General features: G+C 41.6%; 1 protein-coding gene across 2 annotated transcripts in view; it reads right to left on the reverse strand.

The window, feature by feature from the left end:
- LOC122497058 (meiosis 1 associated protein) overlaps positions 1-13789 on the reverse strand; it is a 66140-nt gene that overhangs the window by 21919 nt on the left and 30432 nt on the right. For both annotated transcript variants that reach the window (XM_043603789.1, XM_043603788.1), the window contains exon 4: positions 861-1034. In XM_043603789.1, coding sequence (XP_043459724.1) covers positions 861-1034 — 174 coding nt within the window. The remainder of the gene's footprint in view (positions 1-860; positions 1035-13789) is intronic.

Raw genomic sequence — 13789 nt, forward strand, 5'->3', positions numbered from 1 at the left:
GGGGGTGGGAGGGTAAAGATCTGATGATCTGATGGCTATCCTCAGAAAGAAAGGACCACTATGTGTCTTCCCCTTTGTGGGTGGGAGGCTGTACCCATTTTTCTCAAAGAACTCCCACCTCTACTAGTTGGGCTACTAGCTGTCCTCTGTGGGGCCTGCCTCTGTAGTTGCTTTAGTTTACCTCAATTAGGTGTCTTTATCTAGCACACCTCTATTTAATTTTGGTTTAATCTTGGTTTTTTACCGGGGCGCCTGGGTGGCTCAGTTGGTTAAGCACTGGAATCTTGATTTTGGTTGGCTCAGGTCATGATGTCATGGTTCGTGGGATCAGGCCTGAGTCAGGCTTTGTGCTGACAGGGCAGAGCCTGTTTGGTATTCTCTCTCTCTCCCTCTCTCTCTGCCCCTCCCCAACTCACGCACATGCACTCTCTCAAAATAAATAAATAAACTTAAAAAAAAAAAGAAGAAAAACTTGGTTCTCTACCTTCTCATAGGCCTTGTTGATATTGTTGAGGTACCAGCATGCCTCAAATTATTATGTCAGTAATATCTACCACAATTCAAAATGAAAAACCTGAGAAAAATATATGATTCATTGTGCTTTTGTATAGTTTAGGTGCTGCCCTATTACTGAGGTGTCTAATTCTTTGCTCCTAAATAACTGGCCCTTGCTATCTAGGCTTAATTAGGCTCAGTTTTCTAACTGTGGTCACTTTTTAGAAGTTCTTTTCTTATTCTTTGTGCTTACACTGAACAGCCCTAAACCTCAACTACTCGTATTCTGATGACTCACAAATCTAGTCTTAATCTGAGACTAAGATAATTATAGCCTATATGATATGTCTTTTGGGGCTGTGTACTTGAATCATCTCCGGATCTGGAAATGTTGCTGAAACACCGTGAAGGAAGAAGAAGATGGATATGCTCTTGGTCTGTTCCACTGTTATGTAGCCAGGCTTTGAAGAAAATCTCCATGCTGACAACATCATTGTCTATGGTCTGAAGGTCAATGTCAGTTCCCAGGACAGAACTCTCTGCAGAAGAAAGGGGATTAATGGGTAAAGTATTTAATTCTTTAATTGTAAAGCTTGAAAAATGCAAAATTTTAAATGTACCCATCTTCTAACACGCCAATTCTACCTTTGGATATCTAGCTTAGAGCCATTCTTACTATACACAGACACATATGCAAAGATGTTCAGTCAGCGTTGTTGTAATAACAATTAATTAAAGCCTTTAAACAGGAAGCAATTCAAACACCCATCAATAGGGGAATGTTTAAATAACTTATGGCACACTCAACCTTTGGAGTATTATACAGCCGTTAACAAGCAAAATAAAGTTAAATGTACTGACATGGAAAGCTAAGAGACAGTAAGTGAATAAAGAAAGTTGTAGAACAGATGTGTAGTATGAACCCACTGATATAAAAATAAAATCATTGGATTAAGTACATACGTATGAATGTAAATGCCTTTTACAAAGGTCTGGAAGGCTACCATCAAATTGTTAATGGTGAACAGGAGTGGAAACAGGGCAGAGTTCTGAAATACGTTTCCTTTGTATCATTCAAACTTCTATACTGTTTGAATTTCAGTGTATTTAGAAAACATTCTGGAATACAAAAACAGCCAAAAAAATAATCAGCAATGCAAGTTAAATACTCAGTTAACAAGGGGGGAACTTCAGAGGGCACCTGGGTGGCTCAGTCAATTAAGCATCCAACTTAAGCTCAGGCCATGATCTCACAGTCTGTGAGTTCAAGCCCTGTGTTGGGCTCTGTGCTGACAGCTCTGAGCCTGGAGCCCGCTTTGGATTCTGTGTCCCTCCCCCGCCCTGCGCCTCCCCCACCTGTGTTCTGCCTCTCTCTCTCTCAAAAATAGATAAACATTAAAAAAATTAAAAAAAACCCCAGGGGACTCCAGCTTCTTCAGCTCTTGTTTCACAGTAAAAATGTATTCAGTTATTGCTTCTTCTATAAAAAGCAAATTTTTAAAAAAAGTAAAGGAAAAAAAATGATGTACTCCCGGGCTTCCCCTCTGACACGATTATACAAGTCTGTCATTGGCACACTGTAACTCACAAGTGTGACTAGTGGCCAGGAAGACAGGAATGGTCTGGTAGAGTATGATTTGATTTCAAATCTGAGTGAAAGGAGCTAGGGATGTGGGGTGGTGAGGCTTTGCTGGTCTACTTCCTGCTTCAGGCAACACTAGCTCAGGAACTGGGGTCTGGGTCTGCAGGTAAAGGTTGTCAGTAAAAGCCAAATATAAGGTGGTAGAGGAAGCACAGAGAGAGGAAATGAGGCAAGAGCTGGAAAGAAACTGAAAAGAAACCTGATTTTTTTCGCCTCACCATGAGGGACTCTCTGAAATACTTTTACAAAGAGCCTAAGAAAATTGATGAATTAACTTCTGTGTATGACTCATAGACCCCAGGGAGAAGGCTGGTTTATTTCTAGAACGACATTCCTGAGGACAAGGAGGCAGAGGTGGCAGACTCCACAGGGAACAAAGGGCTTCAGTCCAGCGTGTTGGTACCACATGGGGAGGTGTGGGGAGACTCAGATGACTTCATGTCATACTTAACGACTTATGCTGTGGCTGAAAAGGGATTCCAAATGCATTTCTCTTTGACTAGCATGATTAAAACTCTGCCATCTTCCATAACAGTTCTGAGGATTCACTGGCTAAGTATTTCATTCATTCCATCAAGCAGTAATTTTTATTATGTACTACGTAGAAGATGAAATATTGTGCTGAGTACAAATATTATGATACTCTTTTCCTTTAAAGAATTTATAAAACTACATTATTTTTTAAAAATATATGAAATTTAGGGGCGCCTGGGTGGCTCAGTCGGTTGAGCGTCCGACTTCAGCTCAGGTCACGATCTCGCGGTCCGTGAGTTCGAGCCCCGCGTCGGGCTCTGGGCTGATGGCTCAGAGCCTGGAGCCTGCTTCCGATTCTGTGTCTCCCTCTCTCTCTGCCCCTCCCCCGTTCATGCTCTGTCTCTCTCTGTCTCAAAAACAAATAAATAAAAAACATTAAAAATTAAAAAAAATATATATGAAATTTATTGTCAAATTGGTTTCCAGACAACACCCAGTGCTCATCCCAAAAGATGCCCTCTTCAATACCCATCACCCACCCTCCCCTCCCTCCCACCCCCCATCAGCCCTCAGTTTGTTCTCATTTTTTAAGAGTCTCTTATGTTTTGGCTCTCTCCCACTCTAACCTCTCTCTCTCTTTTTTTTTTTTTTTCCTTCCTCTCATCCATGGGTTCCTGTTAAGTTTCTCAGGATCCACATAAGAGTGAAAACATAAAAAAACTACATTATTCTTGACCATTCCTCTTCACACTGTCATCTGTCACATAACGCTTTAGGTACTACAGTGATAAATATGAAGTCACTGCCTAAGAAATATTCCTCGTGAGTAAAGGGAAACTATCTTTTTAATAATGTGAATTTTATAGGGGCGCCTGGGTGGCTCAGTCGGTTAAGCATCCAACTTCAGCTCAAGTCATGATCTCACAGTTTGTGGGTTTGAGCCCCGCGTTGGGCTCTGTGCTGACAGCTCAGAGCCCAGAGCCTGCTTCAGATTTTGTGTCTCCCTCTCTCTCTGCTACTCCACCACTTACACACACTCTCTGTCTCTCTCTCTCTAAAATATAAATAAACATTAAAAACTAAAAAAAAAATAATGTGAATTTTATTTTGTCACAGGCAAAACAAGAAGTAATTTGATTTTTCTGAGCTTGAGGCCTGGACTTCAATTTGAGTAACAAGTATGCAAAGAACTGAATCCAGAACTTCAGTGAGGCAAACTCATTATTGAAGCATAAGAAGGCACATACAGAACTAAAGAAATGGAATTGAGCAAAGGATCTCAGAGAGTGGAGAGGAAAATATGGTTTCAAGTTCAAACAGTGGAATTTTGCAGAAAAAAAATGTGTTTCTTTTCTTTTCCTCAGGGAAAAGGCAGAAGATTGGAAACTCCTACCATGGCAGTATAAGGAAACCACAGCAAAGTTATCTCCCATCAAACATCTGGAAATAGAAAAATAGAGGAGTTTTCTCAATTGTTAAACTATAGTATCAACACAGAGTGGTGAGGTCAGTGAAAAACAGTTACCTTAGGAAAAGAGAATGGCTTACTGACCAGAGCAAGATTTGGCTATAGCCTATGGATGGGACTGGCTTATCCAAAGAACGAATGTGTCTATTAGAAGGGGAGAGGGTTGGCCAGAAATGGAGCACAGAGAAGGAGAGCAACAGGGGCATGTACAGGCAGCACTCATCCAAGTATGGCTAGGAGGAGAGGGCATGCTGGCTCAATGACCTGTCCCAGTGGAAGGAAGTGTTTGTCAAGTCTCTGCTGTTCTTGGTGTTATGGTGGTTATGGTTCTCTGTCTAAAATATTCTGGCTTATACTTTGGTCTTGAGCTTGGTAAGGTAAGTCTATCTCTGAGAGGATACTGACAAAATCAACTTTCTGATCTTGTAAAGCTGAAGAATGAAGCCTGAAACATGGTACCTTTATGAAGGAAAATGCCAGCCTTCCCTGCAGACACCCCATCAGTGTTACTGAAGTTTTTTCCAACTTCTTAACTACAGGTTCTTGGGAGAGCCGCAGAGCGGACCTTCTTCCTTTGAAAAAATCCTCATGTAAGCTTCATATTTAAGCCCACAGTTTTGCAGGCTTAGAAAGGAGCCAGCAGCTTGTCAGGGCCAGTCACATTGTCCAAGCTAAAGACTAATGTGGAAACCAGAACACACTAGAGGGGAACTTCTTTTCCATTTTCTCTGTCGCTGGTTCAGGCATTCCTTTCCTTACGTCTGGATCATAGTAGTAGCCTCTTAATTGTCCTATGAACTCCATTCCTTCCCTTCAAGTACTTCTTAGGTACTACTACCAGTTAATTTTTCTAAAACATGGTTTCATCAGTTCCCTCCTTTGCTAAAGAGCACATACTGCCTTCCTTGGTCATTTTCTTGATGCTCCTCACTTACCCTAAACCATTTGCTTCTACTTATTATTCCTCACATACCTCACCCTTCCCTTCTTCTGTGATGGCTCATATGGTTCCTCCCCATCCCTACCTGTTGAGATCCTATGTGCCCATTTCCCTAACCCCTAGTGCAGTAGTTAGCTTATAGCTGAAGCTTAGCAAATGCCTGCTGTGTTAAACAATTGCTCCCCTTCCTCAGCTCTCATTACTTTTTCCTGTAACTCTTCTGCTTCAACTAAATTAGTCTCCTTACCACATGACTTCCTTCCTTCCTTAGTGCTTTTATTACTCTGTCAATCCATGGCTTGCTCCTCCCCCAGAACTCAACTGGGAACTGACTCTGTCCCGGAAGTTATCCTTAATTATATTCTCCCTTATTTGGGTTTAATCAGCACCTCTTGGGTATCTGTGGGCTCCATTTGGGCAATACTAATTACATTTGCTAATTTGTTTCTTCTGAAGGGTTTTCTTCTCTTTCCATGAGTTTATGAAAAGTGGTGGGATGTAATGTTAAGAGCAGGGTTTGAATTGCGACTTAAAAGTTGTTGGCTATGGGGGCACCTGGGTGGCTCAGTCGGTTAAGTGGTGACTTTGGCTCAGGTCATGATCTCGTGGCTTGTGAGTTCAAGCCCTGCATTGGGTTCTGTGCTGGCAGCTCATAGCCTGGAGCCTGCTTCAGATTCTGTGTCACTCTCTCTCTCTGACCCTTCCCTGCTCATGGTCTGTCTCTCAAAAAAATAAATAAACATTGAAAAAAAAAAGTTGTTAGCTATGTGACTTTGGACAAAGTACAACCCATTTCATAGTTATAGTGAGGCAGAAGAAGTGAGATGATTATGTGTGAATGGCATGCACAGGTCCAAGAAATGGCATTTTCTCCCCACCACTAACATAGGTAAGAACACCGACATGCAGGGGCGCCTGGGTGGCGCAGTCGGATAAGCATCCGACTTCAGCCAGGTCACGATCTCGCGGTCCGTGAGTTCGAGCCCCGCGTCAGGCTCTGGGCTGATGGCTCGGAGCCTGGAGACTGTTTCCGATTCTGTGTCTCCCTCTCTCTCTGTCCCTCCCCCATTCATGCTCTCTGCCCCAAAAATAAATAAAAAACGTTGAAAAAAAAATTAAAAAAAAAAAAAAAAAAAAAGAACACTGACATGCAGAACTGTGTTTCTCACAAACAATGAAATGTGCTAAACCTGGGGGATGGGGAAGAGACTTCTCACTTCTCAGATGTTGAAGAGCAGCTCCCACCTTGACTGGCGAGCAGGGCACTGGGCACTGAATGAGACAGGTCCCACTGACGGTATGAAATAGGAAGGTTACAGGAGTAAGTGCGGCTCTGGGTGTTTGGGTGGTTAGGACAAGGGAGGAAGGCCTGGTGCATTGCAGCCAGCTGCAGGCAGCATTCACAGTCAGTGTTTGGACTTGCCCTGCCCTCCTGTGGCCACATGTAGTGATACCCTTTTCTGAGCTCTTTGAAAGCTTTTCTGGAAGGGCCACAATAATACGAAAAACTAAGAAGGCCAAATCATTGAGAATAATGAGAATTTAGGTAATGCCTAAAGCAGTTCTTCTCAGAATTCAACCCTAAAACAGGGTTCCACAATGGAAATGTGTTTAAGGTGGGAGAATGTAACACTTTAACACACAAACAGATGTAGAATATTTAAAGTTGAGGCCCAGGAAAATGGTGCTCCAGCTCAGTCCTGTAGACCCTCACCAGGCCTATAGGCCAGAATGGTTCCTTTTCAAATGGCCCTCATATGGCTTGTCCTTGGGCAGGATAGGCATTAGTGGTTCTGGAACCCCCCTGAAATTGTATACAATTCCATATTCTAATAGGGTGGAGGAGGGGGATAGGCCCTTAGCTTATATCAGATTCTCAACAGTGCTGTGACCCCAAAAAGGTCAAGAACCACTGCAAAAAACTGTGGAATTGTGGGGGCGCCTGGGTGGCTCAGTTGGTTAAGCATTCAACTCTTGGTTTCGGCTCAGGTCATGATCTCACAGTTCATGAGTTTGAGCCCCATGCTGAGCTCTGTGCTGACAGCATGGAGCCGGCTTGGGATTCTCTCTCCCTCTCTCTCTGCTCTAACCCCACTCACTCTGTCTCTCTCAAAAATAAATGAACAAACATAAAAAAAAAAAAACTACGGAATTGTGATTTCTTAACCTCCCTGGGCCTGTTTGCAATCAGTGCTGTCTACCTTCTGAATACAGGGGTAGTACAGGATGTTAATAACTAGGGTAAGTAATCAGAGTGGACAAAGTTTGCTCAGGAACAACTATGCAGAGCCATCCAACCACTGTCTTTGAATCAACAATGACATGAGGATGATCTCCAACAGTTCACAATGTTGGGGGCAGTGTGGCTTGTCTTTGCGAACTCACGTGCCTCATTTGTGGAGGCGATCCTTGGACCCTGGGAGAAAGGAGAAGCTCCTTGACAGGAGGTGACAGGGCAGTGATGGCTATGGCGGTGCAGACTCCGCAGGGCAATGAGTGCAGGACTGACCAAGTGCTGACTATCTTCCCAGGGCTCCAATCTCCAAGAGAGGTAAAACATCACTAGAACTATAATGAGGATAGAATTTATTTCCCAGAACTGTTCTCAGGGAAAGCAGTGATGACATTCATTCATTCATCCTTTCATTTATTTAATCCATCATTCCAATAATTATTTATTTAGTGCCTTCTAGGATCTGGGCACTACTTTTGTCAACAATGAAAGAGACAAAGTCTCTGCTTTCATTGCTTACATTCTAGTGGGAACAAACAAACAATAAACAAACAACACACAAATGATTGAAACAGAAAACAACAGATAATGATAGACGGTATGAAAAAAAATAAAGCATGATAAGGGTATGGTGTGTGTGTGTGTGTGTGTGTGTGAATATTTAGTTGGGCTGGACAGGTAAGTATTCTCTAGGAAGGTGACAGTTGAACAGAGACTTGAACCAAGTGAGAGTGAGTCTTGCTATCCCTGCTATTGGAGGAATAGCAAGAAGGCTAAAGCAGAATAAGGGAGAAGTGAGGCCTGGCTGATAAGCTGCTGGGGTGAAGGATGAGGACTCCAGAGGCACATGCGCAGGTAACAAGAGGTAGGCACTACAGTAGCTTCTAAGAAGGGTATTTTCCATTATTGCGAGGCTTAGGTTTTGCTTAGGGAAATGTGCAAGATTGGGACAGAGCACAGCCAGCACTTCTTTCCTTTCTCTTTCTCTTTGTAGCCTTTGGCTCCTAAACAATTGTTGAATTAGTATTTTAGAAATATTTGTCTGCAGGTGTACAAAACTATTAGCTTGCATGGAATGCCCACATGTCTCTGCTCAGCCATCCCACACAGGCTTTCCTGTTCTGTGGTGGTAGTGAGTGGTGGTGGAAGGAGAGGAAAGGAATCTGGGAATCCCAGGAGCAGAGCTCAAGCAGAGACCCCTCAGCCTGAAGTGGACATGCCTCTTTCCCAGCCTAGCTGGCTACCCAGGAAGTTCTATGGTAGACAGTCAAGCTGATATAGACAGTCAAGCTGAGGTGGGCTAAAAAAAGACTCAACTAAAGAATAAAATCATCATGAAATGATTTACGGTGGATGTGCTACATTGTGAGTAATAAACTCAGGAACTACGGGCCTCCCTAGCTCTGAAATAGATCCCAACCTAATTTCAAAGTAAGCAGACGAATTAGGAAAAGAAAATGTTTCCAGAGCAATTACATTGGCCGGGAGATTTTAGAATCTCTTTTTCTTAGGCTTATGTATTTGTAATGGGGGGCAGAAGGCTATGACTGATGGTGGGGACTGCCCCATGGGCACTGCACCCCTAATCCCCACACCTCTGGAGCCACAGGAACAACCCTGGTTACAAGGAGCTGATGGTATTCCCTGCTAGTCATCCTGTTTTGAGTCGTGTAAGGCACCCTGCTCTGGGCAGCCCAACACCAGAGGAGATCCTGCAGATGCAGGAAAGGAGGGTCTGGGTTAGTGAAGGGTGTGTGTATGCCTGAGGGCACCAGATTCAGCACCTTATCCACCTCGGTACCCCCAGCACTAGCACAGTGTCTGGCATACAACAGGAGCTCAATAAATGCTGCACTGCACAGGATAAACTAATTCTGGCCAGCCTGTTGCTTACTTTGTGATCTTAGACTAGTCTCTCATCACTCTAAGCTCAATTTCTCCATCTGTAAAGTGGGAATGATAGTAATACCTAGGCTTGGCATTCATTTGGATATAAAAAAAATGTTGATACCTGAAAGCACTCCGTAGACTTTAAGGCATCATGAAACTATAAGGGATGGAAGATTAAATGTTATTTCTTTATTTTGAGAGACAGTGTGCACACAAGCAGGGCAGTGGCAAAGGGGGAGAGAGAGAGAATCCCAAGAAGACTCCACGCTCAGCACGGAGCCCGACTCGGGGCTCAATCTCATAAGACTATGAGATCATGACTGTGAGATCATGACCTGAGCTGAAATCAAGAGTCGGCTGCTTAACTGACTGAGCCACCCAGCTGTCCCTAAGGTATGAAAGATTAGAAAACTGCCTTCTAGCTGTCTGCATGTGAACATTTTAGTCACTAAAATCCAGTACCCTTTCTTTCTCTTTCTTTCTTCCTTCCTTCTTTTCTCTCTCTTTCTTTCTTTCTCTCTTTCTTTCTTTCTTTCTTTCTTTCTTTCTTTCTTTCATGTGTGTGACATTTTTCTCTTCAATAAAGTATACAAGTTGTAAGAAAACATATTTCATTTATGGGCCTTAATATTTCTATTTTCATTTTACTAAAAAAAAAAAAAATACAACCCACATGCAAAAGAGGTTGGTTGCTCCTGACTGAGATACCAAAGTCTAAAGCATAGTTTAACTTGGAAAATACTAGACTTAGACAGTATTTAAAGAGTCTTTTTTTCCTGCACAAACATATTTACATAGTCTATAAACAAAAAAGCCTTTAATGTAAATTGCAACGCAAATCTGAAAAGGTGACTAGGAGAAAGTGTTTTCATAGGCACTGTGGTGAGGGAGAACAGGAAAGCAGGTTATTTAAGAGGTTTGAATGGGGGCGCCTGGGTGGCTCAGTGGGTTGAGCGTCTGACTCTTGATATCGGCTCAGGTCATGATCCCACATGACCTCTCTCTCTTTCTCCCTCAGTCCCTCTCCTCTGCTCACACACTCTCTCTCTCTCTCTCAAATTAAAAAAAAAAAAAATAGAATAGTTAAAAAAAGAGGTTTGAATGAAGAGGATGTGGGGCTGGGAAGGCACTAAATATATTAGCATGGCCCCAAGAACTAGCCCAAAGAGCTTTGTCTCTGTAATGCCCAATGGAGCCAAAGTAAGGATTTACTCTGAGATGAAAACAAAAGTAAGAGGAACCAAGAAAGAATATAAAACTTACTGGAGAGCTTGGTAGAAAAAGAAACAGTTTTAAAAAGACACAGAGATCCATCCGGGTGCCTGGGTGGCTCAGTTGGTTAAGTGTCTGATTTTGGCCTAGGTCATGATTTTGCTGCTCACAAGTTCGAGCCCCGTGTCAGAGCCTGGAGCCTGTTTCAGATTCTGTGTCTCCCTCTCTCTCTGCCCCTCCCCCACTTGTGCTCTGTCTCTGTCTCTCTCAAAAAAAAAAAAAATATTAAAAAAATTTATATGCAAAAAAAGACACAGAGACCCAAAAAATCATAAAACATATCTAGACAGACTGTGTGACAGCTTTGCGATCCTGTATATATGTATGGATTTTTGTGCTATTGGAAGTGTACATCTTCAGGGTATTGTATTTCTAGAAATGGGAGTGGTGAGTAAATGCACATGCCCCAAAACTGAATAATCCAATTATACAGTGGGCAGAAGACATGAATAGACATTTTTCCAAAGAAGACATACACATGGCCAACAGACGCATGAAAAGATGCTCGACATCACTTATCATCAGGGACATGCAAATCAAACGTACAATAAGATATCATCTCACACCTGTCAGAATGGCTAAAATCAACAACACAGGAAACAATAGGTGTTGTTGAGGATGTGGGGAAAGAGGAATCTTCATGCACCATTGGTAGAAATACAAACTGGTGCAGCCACTCTGGAAAGCAGAATGGAGGTTTCTCAAAAAGTTAAAAATAGAACTAAACCTTATGATCCAGCAATTGTATTACTAGGTACTTATCCAAAGAATACAAAATACTAATTCAAAGGGATATGTTCACCCTGATGTTTATAGCATCATTATCTACAATAGCCAAGTTATGGATACAGTCCAAATGTCCATCAACTGATGAATAGATAAAGAAGATGGGCTATATATATAAAATAGAATATTACTCAGACATCAAAAAGAATGAAATCTTGCCATTTGCAATGATGTGGATGGAGCTAGACAGTATTATGCTAAGTGAAATAAATCAGTCAGAGAAAGACAAATACCATATGATTTCACTCATATGTGTAATTTAAGAAACAAAACAAACAAGCATAGGGTAAAAAAAGAGACAGGCAAACCAAGAAACAGACTCTAAACTATAGAGAACAAACTGATGGTTACTGGAGAGGAGATGGGTGGGGGGATGGGTTAAATAGGTGATGAGGTTTAAGGAGTGCACTTGTGATGAGCAGCGGATGATGTATGAAGTGTTGAGTCATTAAATTGTACACCTGAAACTAATATTACACTGTGTGTTAACTAACTGGAATTTAAATAAAAACTTAAAAAGAGACTAAAATTTTAAAAATTTCAATAAATGAATCCACAGCAACAAAAAAATGCAAACAAACAAAAGGTAAATGCACATATCATTTTGTTAGATATTGCCAAATACCTCTCCAAAAGGGTTGTGCCACTGTGCATTCTACCAGCAATGTATGGATGGGTAGCCTCACCAACAGAATATGTTATCATACTTTTTTTAAACAGGTGGGAAGTAGTATGTCAGTGTGATCTTAATTTTCATTTTTCTAACTATGAGTGATGTTGAAAATATTTTCATATGTTTAAGGGCCATTTTAAAATATCTTTTGAATTATCTGCTCATGTCTTTTGTCCATTTTTTCTGTAGGGTTTTTGTCTTTTTTTCCTCTAAGTTTTTAAGTGTTCTTTTTATATTAGAGATATTAGTTCTTCCTCTCTACACCCCGCCCCTCCCCCCCCCATTCAAATTGCAAATACTTTGATCTAGTTTTTAAGTTGTCTTTTGACTTTGCTTCTGGTGGCTTTTGCCATGCCATATTTTTATTTTGCTATATTTTTGTTTTTATACAGTTAATTTTTATGTAGTTAAAAAAATACTATACCTGGATTTTGAGTCATAGGTAGAGAAACTTTCCCTATTCTAAGATTATAAAGGAATATATCAGTGTTTCCTTTTACTACTCTTTAAATATCATTCTTTACATTTAGGTCCCTGGTCCACTTGGAATACTTTCTAGATGGTTAGCCAGTTGCCCCAGCACCACTTCTGGAACAAGTCCATTTTTGCTCTTGTAATTTGAGAGGCTACCTTTATCTTATACTATATTTACATCTGTACTTGGGTCTATTTCTGTCCCCAATCAATCCTTGTATTATGCTAACTAATGCTCCAGTGCTAGGTATATGATGGGGCCAATTTCAGGTGGGAAAGTGGCCAGATTGTCCAAGGCTGGGTGGAAATAATAAAGGTCATTTGCCAAGTAAAGCTGGGGTAGTATGTGCATCTGTAGGTGCTAAAGGATGAGAAGGAGAAAGGAGGTGGAGAGATGAGTTGGGATTTAATCAGAAGAACTTCTTTTAAGTTATAGTCTCATAAAGACAGAGAGAAATGATGGAGCACTTGAGCTTACTGAAGTGAATGGAAGATAGAAGAGGAGGTAAAAAGAAAGAACCAAACTGATCAACAGTGAATAGTGACTTCCCGACTGGTTGGGTTCTAATACCTTACAAACTGATTTTCTTCTAAATAACAGCTATAAACTCTAGATATAGATTATATACACACACATTTTTATATACACATATATATACATTCACACACACGCACACGTGTGTGTGTGTGTGTGTGTGTGTGTGTGTGTAGTAAAAAACTAACAGCTGAGGGCTGTGGAGATTGAACAAAAGCGTATTTCATCATAAGGTCCCAGTAATTCACTTTTGCTTTTAATTCCCTTGCCTTTGGGGATGTGTCGAGTAAGAGATTGCTACGGCTGAGGTCAGAGAGGTCTTTTCCTGCTTTCTCCTCTAAGGTTTTGATGGTTTCCTGTCTCACATTTAGGTCCTTTATCCATTTTGAGTTTATTTTTGTGAATGGTGTGAGAAAGTGGTCTAGTTTCAACCTTCTGCATGTTGCTGTCCAGTTCTCCCAGCACCATTTGTTAAAGAGGCTGTCTTTTTTCCATTGGATGTTCTTTCCTGCTTTGTCAAAGATGAGTTGGCCATACGTTTGTGGGTCTAGTTCTGGGGTTTCTATTCTATTCCATTGGTCTGTGTGTCTGTTTTTGTGCCAACAAAAGCGTATTTCAGAGAGGAATTGAAACTTGGGAGTAAGTGACTAGCAAAGAATGGGTTCCCCTGAGGGTGACCTCAGTGTTACCTTAGCATAGTAGCTAAAACCTTAATAGAAAGGCCTCTCTCTTTCACTGGCCTTACCAGGGGAAGGAGCCTGGGGCAAACAGAGATTCCAGAAAGTGAGGAAAAATCCAAGAAAGGAGGGAGCCAGAGAACCCAAAATTGTGTGTTTAAAACTCAGTCCAGGCATCTTGCTGACCCTTGCACTACACATGTATGGGGCAAACTGAAAGCAGTTCATAG

The sequence above is a fragment of the Prionailurus bengalensis genome, chromosome A3 (assembly GCF_016509475.1).
Source record: "Prionailurus bengalensis isolate Pbe53 chromosome A3, Fcat_Pben_1.1_paternal_pri, whole genome shotgun sequence".
NCBI lineage: Eukaryota > Metazoa > Chordata > Mammalia > Carnivora > Felidae > Prionailurus > Prionailurus bengalensis.